Source organism: Crassostrea angulata, chromosome 1 (genome assembly GCF_025612915.1).
Source record: "Crassostrea angulata isolate pt1a10 chromosome 1, ASM2561291v2, whole genome shotgun sequence".
Lineage (NCBI taxonomy): Eukaryota > Metazoa > Mollusca > Bivalvia > Ostreida > Ostreidae > Magallana > Magallana angulata.
Window position 1 is genome coordinate 53,758,697 of NC_069111.1, and position 21,829 is coordinate 53,780,525.

Consider the following 21,829-nt stretch of genomic DNA (forward strand, 5'->3'; position numbering starts at 1 on the left):
TTCTGAGAGGAAGATTTTCAAAGATTTACTCTTTATATTCCTATATTAAACTTTGACCCCCCCATTGTGGCCCAACCCTACCCCCTGGAGTCATGATTTTCACAATTGTTTATCTACAATACCTGAGAATTCTTCCACACAAGTTTCAGCTTTCCTGGCTGATTAATTTCTGATAAGAAGATTTTTAAAGATTTACTCTATATATTCCTATGTTAAACTTCGACCCTCCCTATTGTGGCCCCATCCTATCCCCGGGTGTCATGATTTTCACAACTTTGAATCTACACTACCGGAGAATGCTTCCACACAAGTTTCAGCTTTTCTGGCTGATTAGTTTCTGAGAAGAAGATTTTTAAAGATTTACTCTATATATTCCTATGTTAAACTTCAACCCTCCCTATTGTTGTCCCATCCTACCCCCGGGGGTCATGATTTTCACAACTTTGAATCTACACTACTGGAGAATGCTTCCACACAAGTTTCAGCTTTCCTGGCTGATTAGTTTCTGAGAAGAAGATTTTTAAAGATTTACTCTATATATTTATATGTTAAACTTCAACCCCTCATAGTGGCCCCACCCTACCCCCGGGGGTCATGATTTTCACAACTTTGAATCTACACTACCTGAGGATGCTTCCACACAAGTTTCAGCTTTCCTGGTTTTATGGTTCATGAGAAGAAGATTTTTGAAAATTTCTCAAAATTGTTCATAAATTCCTAATTATCTCCCTTTGCAAAAGGGCGTGATCCTTAATTTTCACAACTTTGAATTTCCTTAGGCTAAGGATGCTTTGTGCCAAGTTTGGTTAAAATTGGCCCAGTGGTTCTTGAGAAGATGTTGAAAATGTGAAAAGTTTACAGACAGACGGACGACACAAAATGTGATCAGAATAGCTCACTTGAGCTTTCAGCTCAGCTCAATATATGTTTGTTATATTAAGAAGGGTCTGGATAAGGCTTGGTCCCTTAACATTAGTCTTCACAGACCAGTTTATTGGAAGTAAATCACGAAATAAAGTCCTCACAAATAAAAGTTGATTTACAGTATCTCTAATTATTAAATATAAGGTAGTCCTGGTCTAATGTTTGTTACACAGCTTTATTAAATCAACGTCATGCACAGCAATAATATCACTACTCTGTATAAATGTACAGACCCACTGAGTTCCCTGTCACGAACCAGTTCTGATTACAGCAGCCTCCTTGGGATTCCAATCTACAGTTCTTAACACTATATGTTAATTCAACCACTCAATATCTCAAAATTTTTAAAAATCTTCATTCTAAATAGAATAAGGAAAGTATTCACATGACATCTAGTGTTGTTCCAGCCGCATAAGCCATCGAGTACATGCATTCATTAGGATAAATGTTGTGGTAAATACTTTACAAAACCACAATGGTCATTGCTAAGTACCACTAACTAATAGTGAGATATCTTACATATAATTTAGCAATAACTCCACAGACAATGGTTGGATGTTGTCCTTTAATATATCAGATATTGAAGAGATATCAGCTGATCCCACTCCATTGCAGTGATATATAAGAAATCCTTTGATTGCAGTCCTGGGAACACATTAACACTGTTTTCCTTACATTGGATCCAAGTCTTCCCATTCTCACAATGTCCAGGGCAGACATTGGTTTATCATGTGGGATGCAAATTACAATGTAATGAGAATGATATCTAGAGGGGTCGCCTGTAAATAAAATCACCTATTTAGATATCAGTGAAGCTACAGCTGCTATTGTAATTTGTTAGATATCAGCTGAGGTAATAAAAAACAAAAACATAGATCTCACAGCTATTTCATTATATTTTAAAGGAAGGTTCATTTATAGATATCAAAGGTCCATTATATATCAAAAGGTTCATTAGATATCAGAAGAAGATTGGTAACACCGATTACAATTTACAACTGTACAAATCAAAACAATAGTTAGAAATAGCTGATTTTTAGTTATCAAAAAATCAATTTCAGTAATTCTCTTTTAAATCACTAGGAAACATAAAAGAGAGTACATTATCAGACATCAGTAGGTAGAGTCGGGTATGAGGATCAAGCCATACTAGTATGCTAAAACAGGATGAACCTTTTGGCCCAATGATTCCATTACCTGGGTAAACCAGAAAATCTCCTCCAAACTTGCTGCCATTTGAAAGGAAGAAGCCCTGGTTCCACAAGTCTCTGTACACATGATATCTCAGTTGCTCCTGCTTGCTCTCTGGATGTGACCACTCAGCAGGAATTTCTTGATCCAGCCGATAGGGGGATTCTGAAATGTTTGAAAACAAGGTCTAACTCATGCAACATATGGTATATGGCAACATATGGTATATAGTATAGGTATATCTCATGAAGAGGATGATTAATAATACAGTTGAACTTCGATATCTCGAACACTGATATCTCGAATACAATGGATATGTCGTAGTGATTTGTAAGTCCCAACCCCTTATATTTTAAGTATTTTACCCTCAATATCTTGAATACTCAGATATATCAAAGTTTTTTAACAGTCTCATCTAGTTCGAGTTGATGAAGTTTGACTGTACATGTTTTGCTTTTTAATTCATACCTAAAACTAGATGAGTCATTAGGCCAAAAAAAATTAATGATTTGTTTCTCAGGCACCGCCGCATCAGTAAAATCATCGCCGCATCAAACTTTTTTATCGTTATTTTTCCGGATTTTTCATATCTTATCAATATCGGTTTTCTCTTTTATAAAATCAATGTAAACAAACGCTCAGAATAACATATATGGCCAGAAATTAGTCCTGACTTTTACCCCTTTCTATTTGTAACCAGTAACATTGGTTACATCGGTCACAATGTTTGATTATGAATGATTTTCAAACTTTGATGTACTTTTGACAGGTTACAGTGGTTACTGGTAACATTGGTTACAAAACAGAGTTAGGTTTGGTTTAGGGTTAGTTTAGGGTTAGGGTTAGGGTTTTGGTTAGGGGTTAGGATTAGAGCTAGTTTAGGGTTAGGGTTGAATTAGGGTTAGTTTAGGGTTAGGGTTATGTAACCATTGTAACCAATGTTACCAATTTAAAAAAAGACCCCCTGTAAATCATGCAAATGACTGTCACCACTGTTACCCTATGTCACAAAGAGAATATAGCTGTTACCATTGTAACCAAATAAAATAAGACCCCCTGCTAAACAGAAAAAGGCTTGTCACCTCTGTTACCTCTTGTCACCAATAGAATATAGCTGTAACCATTGTAACCATTGTAACCACATAAAATAAGACCCCCTGCTAAACAGAAAAAGGCTCGTCACCTCTGTTACCTCTTGTCACCAATAGAATATAGCTGTAACCATTGTAATAAAATAAAATAAGACCCTCTATTAAACAGAAAAATGCTCGTCACCTCTGTTACCTCTTGTCACCAATGGATTATAGCTGTAACCATTGTAACCAAATAAAATAAGACCCATCTGTTAAACAGAAAAATGCTCGTCACCTCTGTTACCTCTTGTCACCAATGGATTATAGCTGTAACCATTGTAACCAAATAAAATAAGACCCTCTGTTAAACAGAAAAATGCTCGTCACCTCTATTACCTCTTGTCACAAAGAGAATATAGCTGTAACCATTGTAACCAATGTAACCAAATAAAATAAGACCCCCTGCTTAACAGAAAAATGCTTGTCACCTCTGTTACCTTTTGTCACAAAGAGAATATAGCTGTAACCATTGTAACCACATAAAATAAGACCCCCTGCTAAACAGAAAAAGGCTCGTCACCTCTGTTACCTTTTGTCACCAATAGAATATAGCTGTAACCATTGTTACTGGATGAAATTAAGCCATCCAGCTGAAAGAAAATAATCAGTTTTGTATTATATGTTACTTTTGTCACCAGAAAACAGTGCCTTGTTACTGGTTACAAATGAAATGGGGTAAAAGTCAGGACTAATTTCTGGCCATATCTACAGAATAAAGGCTTGACTATGTCAGTAAAAACGTTATTTTATCTGACACATCTACCTATTGACCAACCTAGGGGGCTACTTGGGCTAAATACAAGTTTATGTAAATATAAGTACTCGTTTTGTGGTCGGTAACTTCGCCAGAATTTCCTCAGAAAGAGAGGTTGAAGTTGCCCTGTATTCTGAGTTTACGATCGTGAAAGTTAACCCCAAAAGCAATAAAATGATAATCATCTAATTCAAAAGACATTTTCATAGCCTAATTTAAATCTTGTTGTGATTAATAACTAGCGACTGGCTTATTTTTAGAGGTTATAACTACGGTTGATGCATTCTCATACTGTGCACTGAAAATTACAACCGATGTTTATAACTTTAGGTGCTGATATTACAATTAGTTAGTAACATGTAATTAGTTAATAACTCTGCCAAGCTCGTGCTAAAATAATCTTAAAACCGTTTGTCTACAGTTATCTTTAAAATAAAACAGATCAAACTATATGACGGTTGTAATTGGGTCAAAGGGTTGGACTAATACCTCCAAAATACACTGAAACACATAGACTGATTTCGTTTGTCATTTAGCCAACACAATTACGAAACATTTCATCTACAAAATGTATGAATACATATAATGAATTAAATTTTAAAAAATGGATAAGATTTTAATTTTTTAAGGGGTTGTTTTATTTTTAATTGACTTGCTTTTAATCCAATTTAAATTAAGGTTGAATCTGTATATTCTATACATGTATTATCATTAGCATTATGCCATTTTCAAAGAATGGAAGTCTACCTGATTTCTCAAATTCCTCCCTACTTTTCTGTGAGGGAGAATTTCAGAAATGAAGTCTTCCTAAACTAAGTTTGCTCTAGGTAAATTGGTCCCTGTTAACACTACCACTGAAATTTCTCTGTTATCTTAAGAAATTGAAGCCTCTGTGATATTGCCTAATAGCAGGAATAAAGGACAATTGTATTGTTTGAGAATTTTATGATGACTAATTTACTTTTGCTTGATTTCTGTCCTCAAGGCACTGGAGATTAAAAAGAAAACACCCCAAATGAATGCTTTACTTGATAAATTTTTATATGGCAAATTCAACTAGTGAAATGCCATAGAAATTCCCCTATTTCAGTTCAGACTTGTGTTGTTATGTGGAGGGGAAAGATGGGCTGCAAAATGAAGCAGGGGCACAAACCATTTGTCATGTTTGTTCAATTGCAAAAACTCAACCTTTGATAAGGAAACAGAAACAGCTAAAAAGAACAAATTAAAACAAATATTTAAACTTTGCCAATGTATCAGCTTGATGAATATCTGCTGATGAGTACACAAATAAATCATAAAATATGGGTTAACGTCATTGTAAATTTTGTCTTTAAAAAAAAAAAAAAAAAAAAAAAAAACCCTGCCTGCCTCATCAAATTTTCAAAATTTTGGCCCGAGAAACTAATGATTAATTTTTTTTGGCCTTAATAATAATATTGTATTTGAGACACAAATGCCAACCCCCTCCCCTCTTTCAATTCGAAATACATATGTAAAGATTATCCTCACACCAGGGCAAACTTTTGTGAGTTGGGCCATGTCCAAAGAATGTATATGTATGTACAGCTAACGGTGGATTTCAACAAAACATATTACAAGTAATTCAGTCTCTCACAGAAAGACATTATTTGTACCATTTATATAGTAGTATTTACCTGGAAGAATATACAATATGGTCATTTATGGTACCTCACAATACCAAGACATGTTTTTAAAGACACTATGTCACAAGATGGCGATTAAAATGTTTTGTTAAACTGTTTGTATCACTCAAATCAGTTGTCTATCATCATAGCTCAGCAGTTAAAATATCGGACTTGTGAACTGCAGATCAAAAGTTTGAATCCGCCTGGGGCTTTTGTTTATATTTATTAAATCATTTTTTAAAAATAATACATGTACTTCTAACATGTATATCCAATTTTTTTTTCACCTATTTAGGTCATATACTTCTTATTCATCATGCTATCTTTCATAATCAAGTAATTTTCTGCTGGTTTGAGAAACTGAGCCACCTTAAAATCATATATTTTGTCATTCTGCCAGAACATGTACCGGTAAATATCTGGACAAGGCTGAACTTTCTGGGTATTGGAGGGATAGGCACTTTGTCTACATCAATACTGAAGTCCTCTTCTTTTTCCGATGGCTCTGTTGCTTCACTTGAGTCCTTTTTCTCTTCCTTTTGAGCCTTTGCCTTTTTCCCCTCTATTATGTTTGCCATGTTTTGGTAGATTTCCTTCTTCCTCTCTGCTCGAAACAGATCCACCTGTCCCAGATAACATCATATTGTGATAAGTACAAAGAAATCCATTATATCAAGGTTAATGAGTCATGTTTATAGAACCAAATTATCAAAATGATATGTAGGGCCCAGGAGATTGTGTTGTTGTTTAAGTTGGGATTGGTAGACATTATTCACTAGAGATAGCACCTGTGATTGGTAGCTGGCTTCCCTGTACTCAATAAACTCCTCCCGTTCCTTTTCACTAGGTTCCTTTAATCCAGTAGCATCATTCAGAAGCAATATTGCACCTATTTATAATTTTGCATGCATTACAAACTCATAATACATGTACAAATTACACAGTCTTGAGTGCCTTTGGATAACACTGATGTTACTCTTTCTGAATATTCAAAATAACAAGTTCATTATGCTTGAGTTTTCATACACTTCATTCAATTAAATTTTTTATTCTAATTCATTTGAATTTTAAACAATTTCTACAAAAATTACCTATTTATGATTTCATGTACCTTTTTCAAGCAAGAGAGTAACTTCTTCTTTAGAAAGTTGAAGGGGTAAACCAAGATGGTTGTTTTGTCTGGGTAGTCGAGGCAAGCATCCAATCAGACACCCAACAATCCTCCACTCCTCTCGTATTTTGACAGCATCTTTTAACATGGAAAATAAATATTCATAAATTTATGTTTTAGACCTTTTATTTAGAAATAAGAAATCAGTCTTGAGCATTATCATGATTATGAGGTGATAATTTTTGTTGCAGATGGATACAATCCAATAAAGCCAGAAAAGCTTATTGTGAGATTTGATCATGCCTCGACAATAATCATCACCTAATAGCATTCAATAATGATTTCTAATAGAACTAGAAAACTGACCAGTCAGGAAGGGCCCCTGGGATTAATTATCTTGCCTGCTGCAGAAAATTTAGAGACTTATCTCTATCTGTCATATGAAGATTAATGAACACCTTTGCCTGCAACTGATGTTTGTTTTGAAGTTGGGCATTTATTTTTCATCTTGTTAATATAAACAGGATGAAATTCAAAGTTTTTTTCACCTCTCTATATTAATATAGATAAGCCTCTAAATTTTCTGCAGCAGGCAAGATAATTAACCCATTTGAACGATAGAAACAGTTTAACAAGACATTTGAATCGCCATCTTGTGACGTAGTGTCTTAAAAAGTACAAGTCTAGGTGTAGTGAGGTACCTTAAGGCAGAAAAAAATAAAATAAATAATAAAAAAATAAAATAGTGAAAAAGGATATCTTAATATATATCTTGATTTTAGAATTCAATAAAATTATCATAAATCATTGTGTACGGTATTTTAACCAAAATAAAGTATGAATATTATATAATTTTAAATCCATATTTCAAAGAATGTACTCAATACTACACATCATTCAAAAAGCAGTGCAGTTATTAATCTCAATGTGACAGATAAAGATAAAGCTTAGGATTTTCTTCCTTTGGAAGGTAATTTAATCCCAAAGGACAAAAATTGCACAGCCTTCCATGTATACAATGGTAACATTCTCAGCAGTTATCTCTCTTTGCCCATTCATTCTCAGCAGTTATCTCTCTTTGCCCATTCATTCTTATGCATAGTTAAGGAATCTACCCCACCACCCCAGCTCCAAACCAGAAGACAAAGAGAACCAAACTTAGCACCAGAATATGTATTTCTGCCTACTGAACTACCATACCAAGTTTGAACTTGATTGGGCAACCATAAAAAAAGTTATTAGAAAAAACAGGGAATTTGTGGACGGAAGAGTGACAGACGGACGGACAGAAGGACGGACGGACAGAGTGATTACTATAGGGCACCCGCAAATCCTTGCGGGGCCCTAATGAATATTCCTTATTACTGGTATTATATTTATAAAACTTTCCTCAATTGTATTATAAAATTATTAACATTTTAACATTATTTTCATTTTGTATAATATTTAATGTATGATAGAGCAAGATTTTCATTAGATTAGCATCTCCTCTGCTTTTTTTTTGCACCTTGACCATCCTTCTGTCACAGAATTAATCATTTTAGTTAATTATTATTCATAATTACATTATTCATTTCAACATTCATGTTTTCATTTCCCATTATTCATATGTTTCCATTCACACTGCTTCATTCATACATTCGTTTATAGTATAAACGTACAAGAAGTCAAGTGATTGCGTTTGGGGGGTGGATAGGTGGTTTCTCGCATTTAAGTGAGTGCACATGTTAGTTTATATAAACAAATTCATATCATGAACTTCAAGAATTAATATCATGACGCCACACGAGACAGACGGTTGATGTCTGCTTTATAGCTCGTCAACTCGACTAACTACTGTATACGTATTGTATTTGGCGTGTACGATATTTGGCGAAAATTAGTTTTCGAACAAGTTGGCGTGGATTTGAATTAGCTTATTCCTGAATGTGACTATTCTTATACATAGATGTATGGCATTTAGCGATGTACTTGATTTAGCGGAGGGCCGCATTCCACCAAAAGCGCGAAATAGAATACACCGCCAAATGTAGTACGTTTACAATATTTATTAGTCCTAAATCCCTGTTATACATGGTGAGTTATTTTAGTTAAATTTATGTAATTCAAATACCATCTATCTAATGATAAATTTAATGAGTGAATGCAGAGAATGAGAGTGTTTTAATAATATTATAATTGTATATGATTATAGATCACTTGTGAAAACCATTTATACAATAAATTCAGGATCATTCTATAAAAGGCCTTGGATTTCTGGTTCCCAATGTAGCTCAGAAAATATATATATCAGCTACCCCTTTGGGACTCCAAGTTGGAAAGGAGAACTTTCGCACAAGAACAGATCAAAAGAGGTATGTCGCATTTAATATACAATTTGGCCTCAAATATAGCCTTTTGCAAACATCAGACATTTTCAATATTATACAATATTTAGTTTAAACATATTCAAAGAAACGCAAATTACACAATCACCATGCTCTAAGAGTCTTAATTATCTTACACGACATCATTTAAATATTCAGGTTTTGTTAGGGATATATAGGAAAGTAGTTAGTATACGATAAAAAATTGGATATTTGAAAATTTGAACCACTCTAACCCAAAGACACCCGATTAAAATTATGTTCTACAGGTATTGTAGTACACGTTTACATTGAATTAGTTTTGGTTTAACGTGGTCTTCTTACTGAAAATTAGACAAATATTTCAATTTGAGTCTTTTATAATACAATCATGTTTATAGCCATATATATTGAAAATGAATCTGTTGAAAATGTTAGATGCGTGGCCTAGTGGTAACGCGGAGGTCTTTTTGATTTTGTGGTCGCTGGATCGAATCCACTAAGTAGTAATTTTTTTTCACTTAAAATGAAACATGAACAGAATAGAGAAATTCAAGTTACACGTATCTAACCTTCTGGGTTTTTTTTTTTAAATTATCTTGTTTAATTCAATCTGAGTATGAGTACACCCAGTATAAACAGTTCTCTTCATTAACACTGTACATGTACTCTATTTACACTTATATCCATTTCACTTTGCTTGAACTTATCACGGTTCAGAATATCAACTTAATACTTTTATACACAGAGTTTTCCAAATTTATGACAAATCAGTTGATACAGACACCATTATAAAATCAGTACAGTCTATCAGGTTTCGAAAATTATATTGCGACAGCTAGGTACCTGAAGCTATTTTTAGCAACAGGTACTTTCCGTCTAAACACAGGTGTTGGCGAAATAATGGGAAAAGGCGCTATACTTCTTTCTATCCAGAAAGCAATCACGCCACTATGGAAGTTCATTAATAAGTAAATTATATTTGCATTTCTTATCCTTATAAACAGGATTTCCCTGCAATTTATACAGTTGGTATGTATATTTTTTGATTTTTGTGTCTATATTTACTCATCATCCTTGGGAAGCTAAACACTGGTGCATAAGTGTACATTGATGTACAGCCTTCAAACTACTCTCATTTATTCATTGTTTTTAAAGTCACAAATACACCAGGTAGACAAACTCATACCTGTTAACCCTCCCGCATTGCGCGGGAGACTCCCGCAAAACGGCTTTAAAATATAAGATCTCCCGCATCCAACCTATCTCCCGCGCGGGAGACATTTTTCTCCGGCAATCGTATGTGTCTTCCCCATACCCCCCCCCTCCCAATTATGAATCTTTACATGCAAATTTCAACAACCACTGCGGGTTTTTCTCAGATTTTGAGTTAAAAAAGCTGCTGTGTAGCTTGACTATATCAAAATCCATCCAAGTACTGTCTACCGTGATCATAGTATGACATGTTATAGTCCAGTTTACTTTTTACGATTACTTCCGGTTTTGACTTGAATCAGTTACGTATTTAGTTATGCATAAAAATAAGTGAAAGCTTAAAACATCTTGATTTTATTCTGTAACACCATAGAAAACAATACACAGCCAGTGGTGTCACTTAACAGGTGCACAGGTAAAGCACCCAAGCCACGTGCAGTGAGTCGTGACTAATTCTGTCTGGACAGCACGGTCGGTAAAAATCAAAGTGAGTTTGGAACACTGAGTGTTTATACAAGCTACCGATAAAAGTGAAGCTCGAGAAAAGGGTGTAAAAGCATTTCACAACAGTTTTTAAAGTTTAAAGTACCGGTACTATGAATTACAGGGATGCTATAGACATTACAACAGAGATCATTTTTAAAGATACTGGAGAAATACATGTTGTCTTGTGAATAAAAAATCTTTCCTACATATAAGGCAAAAAATAATTTTAATGAATATTATTTACTGGTATTTTCTTAACTGGGTTTCACTGCATATTCAAAATACGCAAAATAGATTTTCTGTGTTTACCCTAGATGTCAGCATGTAGTGATGGTTCAATACTCAACAATAAGAAGACTTAATATAAAAAGTGGCACTATTGACTTCTTGTATTGTACTATGCAAACAAATTAATAGTTTTCTGAACACAACACAAGTTGTAATTGCACACTGGTGTTCATAGAAATAACAAAATTTATAATGATTGCAAATGCATTAATTACAATGGTAAAATAAGGTATCTATAGCAGTATTTCACGTGAAAAAACGTCGTTTACGCAAAATCTCCCCCTTAGCCAAGTTGGTAAGGGGGAGATTCTCCCACATAGCAGCTTCGAAAGGTTAACAGGTATGCAAACTTTTGGAATAACCGTAGCCTACGTTTTGTCGGTGGAGAGATGTGCACAGGAATTGTTGTCAATTGCGATCAGATCAACTTGCTAATTGAGAAAGTCTCAGTGTAAAGAGATTTTCAATGATGGATATTTTCCATGTCCTAACCCAACGGAAGAGCCACTTAAAAAAAAGTATACATTGATATATGTTTTCATTTTATAAATACGTGTTAAAAATACCTGTAGAACTCCAAATTAGGGGCTTGTCATTTTGTAAATAAACTTTGATTGGTTTTGTAGCTGACATGTTACACATTTCCTCACATAATGCACTCTATGTTTATAATCAATTCATAAATATTGGGAATCTAAATAACTTCGGTATTTTCATGGGCGCAGCCATCTTGGAATTTCGAGCACCTGAGATAACGTCCGAGGTATTGCCGAAAAATAAAGTCACGTGATTGAAACGGCGCGAAAGAAGCACATTGTCAACAAAGCAGGGAGGGAAAAACTGAGTAAAGGAGAAGGAAATATGGCAACTGATATTGATCAGCGCTTGATTGATATCCAGAGAGAGTATGTAGATTTCCTAGATGATGGGGTAAGTGCTGATTTGTTTACAGGATTGCAACCATGAATTAATATCATACAACAAAACGTCAGTTTCCTGTGTACAAAAGTCTAAAATAAATGCTTACTTAATTTGCCTAACAATAGCAGCTGATTTTAACTTCATAACTCTTAAAAAAATATTAAAGCTTTTTACATGTTTTATAGCCATATTTTGGATAATTTAACCATGCAAAATAAAGAACAATTCGACATTGAGTTTTCCAGGGGGGAAACCTCCCCTCCCCCCCCCCCCCCCAAAAAAAATATAGATCTGCATATTTGACATATATTCCAGTCTCTTCAAATTGAACGTATTTGACTTTCTGATCCTATGTCAAATCCTAACCAGCTACAAACACTGCAAATATCTAATTTTGTGTTAATCTGCCATGATCACTTCTATACTCTGTCCCGAGTTTTTGCTTCCACCACTTTTTGCTTGATATTTCAATAATAGTAAATACCTTTGTGCTCAAACTAAGTTCATCCACTAATATGAAAAATGTCCAGATTATCTGTTTTGAAGCGCCCCCTCTACCGCTTCAGGTTTCAATACACATCCCAAAATTGAAAGTCTACGGAGATTTTGCATTGCATCAGCCATTAATAAGCCCGGATGATAATGTTTAAAAATTGTGCGATGTATTCCGAGTGTATACCCAATGGAGAAAAGATGTAAACATTTCCCATTACAAATCTCCGTAAGAAAATTGTTTTCGTTCCTGTGAAATTTTATGAGTGAAAAGGGATAATTGTTCAATGAAGATATCTTGGATATATTCCCTTTCATCGATTTCAATTGTATTTCTTTCACAGATATATGTATTTTAATTAAATATCATCAAAAATTGATGGAAGCAATAATTTGGGACAGACTATAGATAAAGATTATACTAATTAATTTTTTGTAGGAGGATCAAGGTATATATCAACAGAAGGTCAGAGACATGATTACAGATGACAAGTGCCGTCTCGTTGTTAACATCAATGATCTTCGCAAGAAAAATCCCAAACGAGCTCAAAGGTTGTCGTTTGATATGAGAATAACTTAACTTTCTGTGTCACATGAATTGAAAATACCCAGTAGCTGCATTGTGTACATTTGACTTTGTTTTTGTTCACAAATATATCTGTGATTACAGCTTGTTAAATGAAGCTTTCGAAGAGCTGGTGGCATTCCAGAAAGCCCTGAAAGAATTTGTAGCCTCCGCAGACCCTGTGTACAGCAAACAACATGAGGAATTCTTCATCGGGTTTGAGGGCAGGTAAAAAAAAATTCATTCTCTCTCTCTCTCTCTCTCTCTCTCTCTCTCACACACACACACACAAAGTTTGTCTGAACTTGGTTTCATGATGACTCAAAAGATTTGAGGTTTAGAACTTATTTTTAATTATTTTGTGTTCTATAGCTTTGGTGCCAAACATGTCTCACCTCGAACTCTAACATCCAGTTACCTAGGCAACATGGTATGCTTGGAAGGAATTGTCACCAAATGTAAGTTGGAGTCATAATCCATTATCGCAAATCTTACATGAAAGTATTCGCTACGACCGATGTTGCATTGCGTTGAGTGATGACACTTTCTAATCGGTGTGTATTTCAATCGTGATTTGAAATAAAGATTCTGATTGGTGCATTTTTATAGACCCGCCCATTTATCAAATGCATGTTGAGAACATGATGCTAACACGTGGAAAGATATGTCGGAGAAAGAAAACATCTCATAAAGTTGCACTAGCAAGTTAAAATTTACGTACAGAGTTATTTGATAACAAACGGGGAGATGTTCACGTACATGTGTAAAATATTAATGAAAAGAAAAAGTTCCCTAAAAGCAGGGACCGGCGCATATAGATTATCAGTCACAGAATAAGATTGTACTTATCGAATAATGTCATTCAGTTCATTGTGAAAAAAAATCGCCAGAAACTGTTTAGTGAACAAATAAATTTAACGTTACCGTTCATAATGTACCATATACTGTATATATGGAAAATCGCATGAGTTGAACTGTTTTTCCTCATAAAAAACTTGTTGCAAAATGTAGATCCACGGGAAAATTCGGGTTGACACGCTGTGAAATCCATTAGACGTTTTACAGCACATGTCTTCACTGTTTTATTTACAATAAATATGTACTGAAATCTTTGAAACATCGTCAACAGCTCCGCAAAATGAAGAAGTGTGGTTTGTTTATATACATTGAAAACTGTAAAATGGCGACTCGATCTGCACGTGAATTATACAATCCGAGGTCGATTAGCATGATTAGCGTGTCAGTGTCAACATCAGAAGTAAATATTGTGTGATTAATATCGAAGAACATATAATAAAATGAATGTTTATACAGACTAAGTGAGTTACAAAATAACGTTGATCACAGATCAGTTCAAAATTGAAAACGTTTACATGCCGTAAAATTCAATTTTTTGGTATGTTTGAAAACACATGCACACTTGTAGTTCTAAGTGTGTCATATTAATCAGTCAAAGTTCAACAAAATGCAATATAGGCTATGTAATATTTATTGTCAGTATCTGTTGTGAATTCTTTGGAATAAGCTACAACAAAATAAATATAGCCTCATCTTAAATTGATGCGTTTAACAGCTAAAAGGATTTGAATTTTTCGATGAAGTATGTATTATATTTAAAAATGAATTGGGGATTGAACCTGTTTTAACAGCGTGTTTTTGACAATTGTTTACACAAAAAAAGAAGATGCGATTATTGTGAGAACTCTTAGTCAATTATTGCAGAAACGACACAAATACCACGTCAGCAGGTATGGGTGGGCGGGTACTAAAACGGCCAATGAAAATGCTTGTGTATATAACTGCAACTCGCAATCCCGATAGTGTCGTCACTCAACGCATCAGTTTATCACTCGCAGCGAATACACCCGTATAAGATTTGCGATAATGCTTTTACGTTATAACATATACTCTGAAATTATCTTTTTATCTGTAATCTGAATAGCTAATCAATAAGCAAGATCAAAATTGAAATAATTGTATGTGTTTTGATCTACAAACAAATGCTTTCATTATTTCTGCATTTCAGCTCTACAAATTTTAATTTTAATCGTTTTTATTTGAAGGTTCACTAATTCGACCTAAGGTGGTGAGAAGCGTCCACTTCTGTCCAGTGACCAAGAAGACCATGGAGAGGCGGTACACAGACATGACGTCTCTGGATGCCTTTCCCAGCGCTGCAGCTTACCCTACAAAGGTATAGCCTTGTGAGCCAGAGTTTGAAATGACATGTACAGGTTAATAAAGAAATGTGCTCATAGTTTAAGGCTGATGTTAAGGTAGAGGTGTCTTAAATGATCTTTGCCACATGTATGTTAAATGTTGCGATGTCATGCAGTAATGATTGCTCTGTCCCCAGGATGAGGAGGGGAACCTGCTGGAGACGGAGTACGGACTGTCCGTGTACAAGGACCATCAGACCTTCAGTATCCAGGAAATGCCGGAGAAGGCTCCTGCCGGACAGCTCCCCCGCTCTGTGGACATTGTTGCCGACAACGACCTCGTGGACGCCTGCAAGGTAGGCAGGATTGTGTTCTGGTCAAGTCTGCTCTGTTAGTACAAGACAATCATTTCACAAGGTAGTATTGAAATATCCAAAACCAACACTGATGATAATGAAAGCATTTTTAAAAGTGCAAGTTTTGTTATAGTTTACTTGGGACATGTAGCACTACAAGTGCTAGTTTATGTCTGACATTAAAATGTATACATACAGTACAAGTTCTAATATATCTGTTTACAGCCTGGAGACAGAGTGCAGGTGATTGGAATGTACAGGTGTATGCCAGGTAAAAAGAATGGATTCACTACAGGTACATTCAGGTAAGCATTAAAATTATTGATTTAAAATCAATTGGTAAATTATTGTAAATTTCATATGTTCCACATGTACAAGAAAAGTTAAGAACTTCTGTGGGCTTCATATGTACCAACATGTATTTTTGATAAGACATCTTCCTTTGTTTTTGCTACAGAACAATACTAATAGCCAGCAACATTCAACTCTTGAGCAAAGAAGTCACACCCTCCTTTTCAGCAGAGGATGTTGCCAAAATCAAAAAGTTTGGCAAACAGAAAAACGTTGTATGTATTTCATTATACAATTCAAATTTTGGATTTCATAAAGAATGTCAATTTTCATGATATTGATTCATAAACAGATGCATATTTACATGTGTTTAGTTTTTATACATATTATTTTAAATCATGGAAAAAGAAATATAATATTGAACTGAATGCTGAACATAATTTGTATGAGCTTTCCAAGGATGTATGGATAAATTCAGTGATTGACTTCATGTTTTTAGGATGTGTTTGATGTTTTGGGACGATCCCTAGCCCCATCTATTCATGGCCATGAGTACATTAAGAAAGCTGTTCTTTGCATGTTGTTAGGAGGCACAGAGAAGGTTCTGGCCAATGGCTCCAGGATAAGAGGGTATGCTAGTTCATGGTTGATTGTGTACATTGAGTTTTTTTTTTATTAATTGCATAAGGATTTTCTGATTAAGAGTTGTATGAATAGATGCTTTAGGCAAGTTTGTCAACATTAAAAGATGTTGTGTCTACTCTTTCAAATCCAATGATATTCATTCAAACCAATTAGTTTTCTTCTGATTATGAATTTGTACATTATATTAAACATTTGATGAACATCAGTGTGCTTGTGCTAATATTCATGTAAATGCCAGCATGTCATTGTTCCAATATATATACAACCCTGTTCAAATATTTTCCTTTCCTCTCCAGTGACATCAATGTGCTCCTTATTGGGGACCCATCTGTTGCCAAGTCTCAGATGCTGCGCTATGTTCTCCACACTGCACCACGAGCTGTTCCCACTACAGGGCGTGGATCTTCAGGGGTGGGTCTGACTGCTGCAGTTACCACAGACCAGGAGACTGGTAAGCCTGCAATATTTTCTCTGCCATTTTGTCAAGGTCATGTACATGTATGTACTTGTTTTTGTATTTGACAATACTTCTTTGATTTCAATTCAAAAAAAATTTTTACATACAGATGAATGCACATATATTAATTGCATCATTTTTTATTAACAAATGGAAAAAGATGCATTTAATTCAACTTGTTTAATTGAGTGGTGAAGATACTAGGCAAACTATCTATTCCCTATTTTAGCAGATGCATTTTGCTTAAATCTGAAACATCAAATTCTCTCTTCATCAGGTGAGAGACGGTTAGAGGCAGGTGCCATGGTGCTAGCTGACCGAGGCGTGGTCTGTATTGACGAGTTTGACAAAATGTCTGACATTGATCGCACAGCCATACACGAGGTGATGGAACAGGGGCGTGTCACAATCGCTAAGGCTGGGATCCACGCCAAGCTGAATGCTAGGTGTAGTGTCCTGGCCGCAGCCAATCCTGTCTATGGGAGGGTAAGGACCTCACAAGAAGCTTATTGGGGTTTTCTTGAAGAAATATTTCAGCTGTGATTTTTATTATTTGTTACTTTTTAATATTATAGGTTAGATGGATATTATTTAAACATCCTTATTCTGTCATAAATTCAATGGTATGAATTATTTGTATGTTATTTAAGATATATTAATGGTATTGACTTTGATAGCTGCAGCAACAGTACAATTAACACCTGCAGATACTTTTCCTTGTTAGTCAGTGCTTGTAATTTAACATCCCCTCTCTATTACAGTATGACCAGTACAAGACGCCAATGGAGAACATTGGATTACAAGACTCTCTCCTGTCTCGTTTTGATCTTCTCTTCATCGTTCTGGACAAGGTAAGTTATTGGAAAGCACAAAGGAAAAAAATAACATTTACATTTCTTGGTATCAATGGTCAACTTAATAGAAAATATACAAATAGCAGCCAGGATAATTTATAATAAGAAAAGAATTTTTTAACTTGTTCATCACAGATGGACCCAGAACATGACCGCATGGTATCTGACCATGTGCTGAGGATGCATCAATACCGGGCCCCAGGAGAGCAGGACGGGGAAGGTACAGTTATAATGACATGTTGTGGGATTGGAAGATTTTTATGATATAAATGAGTATTTCGTTATTTTGGTTAAAGTATTTTTAATTGCCACCAAAGATAACTCTATAACTGTTCCATTGTTAGGGTGTTAATCATTTATATTCGTTATGAAGCATCCATTCTTTCCAGGAATTTTTGGAAATGGGATATAAATGCTTTCTTTATAAATCTACCTTCAATTCATTTAGATAGACTCTATTTACTGTCAGTTTCACCTATTTTTTAATGTATTGTAATTTAGTGATAATGAACATTGAAGGATTCTCTTGTGTATTGCAGTTCTACCTTTTCTCTTGTGTATTGCAGTTCTACCTTTTCTCTTGTGTATTGCAGTTCTACCTTTAACATTTAAGGATTCTCTTGTGTATTGCAGTTCTACCTTTTGGGAGCAATGTGGAGATCCTGGCTACATCAGACCCAAATGAAGAGCGAGAAGACACAGAAACTCAGATCTACGAAAAACACAACAAGACTTTACATGGTCCTAACAGAGGCAAAAAGTAAGTCATTTCTTTGTTAATTAACACATGTACCCATTAATCAGAAGAACTGTTGGTAGTTTTTCAGATGATTCATGTCCAGAGGGATTTTACATGAAATACAAATTGTGTAGACCTGCTCAAATAAATACACTATTTATATATGTAGAGGTTGTCATGTAACATTTGTAACACATTTATTTTCAAGAATAACAGCTTTGAATAAACCCTGAAACATACATGTACATGATGTGTACATCAGTGTCTTTAAAGATGTGTATCTTACGTTTGAAATTAAATTCTGTCTTCGCAGTTTTAAGATAGTCAGCATGCAGTTCATGAGGAAATATATCCATGTGGCGAAGGCGCTGAAGCCGAGCCTGACCAGAGAAGCTGCGGAGTACATAGCAGAGGAGTACGCCAAGCTACGCAGTCAGGACAACATGCAAAATGACAACATTGCAAGGGTAATAAATTTATACTTCATCACAATTCCCTGCCAGTCAGGTTCTATTTGTATGTGTATGATGAACCTGAACATAGGGAAATTAAGTTAACCTTTGATACCTGTTCATTGACCCATTGGTACCCGAGATATTTTCCAATGACATCAATGAATTTGACCACAATTCCACATCATTTTACCTGTAGATTGTAAATAGATGTGCATGGTTGTATATCTTTCATTATTTTGTTCGATTCTTGTAGACAACACCTGTTACAGCCCGTACCTTGGAGACCATGATCCGTCTCTCCACAGCCCATGCAAAATGTCGACTCTCAAAGTCTGTCGACATGGAGGATGCCCAAGCAGCCATTGAACTCATCCAGTTTGCATACTTCAAAAAGGTACGGGCATTAAAATCACATTGACTTTGCATTCCACCATAATTTGTTGCCTAGCTCAAAGATTAAATTTCATTTTAATTGGTTAATATTTTGACTGAAAATTTGGAATCATTTTATATACTACACTATTAATAGTCATTTTACTATATACTTGTATGTAAACTGTTGGTTTTGAACTGTGACTCTTTAAATTCCTACTCCACAAATTATGGCAATTTTCCTTATTTTAAACGAATTTGAGGATATCGTAAATCCTTCTAGACCAATTGGTGATAGTAGCTGCAATTTGTCACAGATGAAATAATCTGAAGAGGATGTTGAAATTTATTATCCACCTGTGAAGAACTGCCTATCTTAGATTATTTTTAAATTCAATCAATAAGAAAGATCTCTCACTTAAAGGGACTATTACAACATATCTATTTCAAATATAAGGTTGAAAGATACATATCAATTAAATCATGTGAAATGTTAAAATTTGACAAACAATGGTCAAACTGGAAAAATATTTTTGAAATTTAATTCTCCTGTAAACAATTAGAATGTGTTTCTGATATTTATGTGTGCAAGTGTATGAAAGGGTGTGTGAGTGCCAATAAATATTTGTTTTGTCTTTTTGAATTCCTTGTAATAATTATGAAAATGACAATAAAAATTTAATAAAAAAAAAAAAAATAATAAGAAAGATCTCTCTGGCTTCTGTAGGTCTTGGAGAAGAAGAAAAAGAGACGACATAATTCAGAGGGAGACACAGAAGGAGAGAGTAGTCAAGATGAGGCCCAAGATGAGCCAGATGGAGAAGTTCCCAAGAGGAAGAAACAGTAAGACATTAACTCGAACATTCCTATTAATTCAGACATTCCTCAAATAATTCAAATATTCATCTTAACTTGGACATTCCTTGTTACTTGGACATTTATCTCAGAATCCTGTGAGGAGTTGTCAATTGATAGATTGCACCAAGTCAGTAATCATGGTTATTAATTCAAATGTAAAAAAAAAAATTTGTTGGATTTTTTTCCAGAAAGAGAACTGCCGCAGAGAAGCGAGTGTCAAGGAAGGAAGGAGAGGATGGGTATGATCCGTACGACTTTGACGAGAGCGAGGCTACGGCCAGTGAAGGTAAGGAGGACTCTACAGACCAAAACAATGAGCCAGTGCTAGATCAAGCATTTTAATTATGGGGAAAATATGTATTTTCTTCAATATTTGATAAACTTATAATTTTCACATTAATTTGAAGAAACTTGGAAATTGGTAGTCTGGTGGAAGAATTGTTATTCTATCAGCTGCACACCAAACTTTAACATACATCATTTTTTTTTCTCAGATGAGTCTCAACCAAAGAGACAGTCCAGACAAAAGAAAGGAAAAGCTTCTACCCAGGAGTCAATGGACACGGATTCCCCTGCACCCAAGACAGGAGTAGCTATTGATGAAACAAAGTAAGTGTCTTGAGAAACTCCTCACAAAAGCATTTGTAGATAGTAAATTTTCTTAAGCAAATTGCTTTAAACAATTTGAATATCTGTTGCAAATTTTCTTAAGCAAATTGCTTTAAACATTTGAATATCTGTTGCAAATTTTCTTTAGCAAATTGCTTTAAACATTTGAATATCTGTTGCAAATTTTCTTTAGCAAATTGCTTTAAACATTTGAATATCTGTTGCATGTGTAAGAAACACTGATCAGCACATACAAGGATATTTAAGTTTATATACAATTTTTATTTTAGGATGAAAAACTTCAGAACATCGCTGTTTAATCTCTTCAAGTCGGAGCATGCCCAATCAGTTTCACTTGACAAAGTCAAAGGTCAAATCTCTAAAGACTATGGAGATCAGTACTCCGAGGATGAAGTATTTGAAGCCATCAACAAAATGATGGAGGCCAACCAAGTGATGCTGGCAGATGATGTTGTATTCTTAATCTGATCCAAGTGTTGTCGAGAACAGGATGATCAAATATTGTACTCTCTGGACTTGCACTGTGCCACCAAACATCTGACTGCATATTGAGAACTTATTCAAGTGGACTTTCTGACAATAAACTATGATTTAAACAGTATGTAAATTTGATTACAGATACAAACTCAAAATGCATTATTTGGTGTTGAGCTGGAAGTCGGAACTTTGGATGGGATTACAAAATCTTGCTGTACAAAATAAATGCTCGGTTTGTAATATTTATAGCAGATTAACTAATGTCCTTCATTTGTATAAAAGATATAAATTATTAAAGAAAAATTTTCATGTATTTGAGATTTTTTCCTCATTTTATTTCATATGTAGTGCATGTAGAACACATTTAAAAAATTATAATAATGGTGTGCAGTGACAAGTTTTCCATCATCTAATTTTAACAAAATTTAACAAATTTACATTTCATTCATGAATACACTTTCA

The 21,829-nt window shown here is 34.7% G+C and overlaps 2 protein-coding genes across 2 annotated transcripts; one reads left to right on the forward strand and one right to left on the reverse strand.

The window, feature by feature from the left end:
* Positions 1 to 1,080: 1,080 nt before the first annotated feature.
* LOC128183544 (tRNA-splicing endonuclease subunit Sen34-like) lies at positions 1,081 to 11,852 on the reverse strand. The gene is made up of 6 exons (XM_052852636.1): positions 11,663 to 11,852; positions 6,763 to 6,900; positions 6,440 to 6,540; positions 6,061 to 6,274; positions 2,122 to 2,280; positions 1,081 to 1,703 (listed from the first exon to the last, which is right to left on the reverse strand). The coding sequence occupies exons 1-6, from the start codon at positions 11,736 to 11,738 to the stop codon at positions 1,516 to 1,518; spliced, it is 876 nt and encodes a 291-aa protein (XP_052708596.1). The 5' UTR covers positions 11,739 to 11,852; the 3' UTR covers positions 1,081 to 1,515.
* Positions 11,853 to 11,868: 16 nt separating this feature from the next.
* LOC128183222 (zygotic DNA replication licensing factor mcm3-like) lies at positions 11,869 to 21,680 on the forward strand. The gene is made up of 20 exons (XM_052852201.1): positions 11,869 to 12,026; positions 12,949 to 13,061; positions 13,180 to 13,302; positions 13,447 to 13,532; positions 15,138 to 15,268; positions 15,431 to 15,589; positions 15,815 to 15,894; positions 16,047 to 16,155; positions 16,380 to 16,510; positions 16,822 to 16,976; positions 17,260 to 17,468; positions 17,744 to 17,833; positions 17,972 to 18,056; positions 18,470 to 18,596; positions 18,889 to 19,042; positions 19,284 to 19,424; positions 20,130 to 20,245; positions 20,449 to 20,546; positions 20,755 to 20,869; positions 21,160 to 21,680. Exons 1-20 carry the CDS (start codon positions 11,958 to 11,960, stop codon positions 21,356 to 21,358), a joined length of 2,490 nt encoding a protein of 829 aa, XP_052708161.1. The 5' UTR covers positions 11,869 to 11,957; the 3' UTR covers positions 21,359 to 21,680.
* The last annotated feature ends 149 nt before the right edge of the window (positions 21,681 to 21,829 follow it).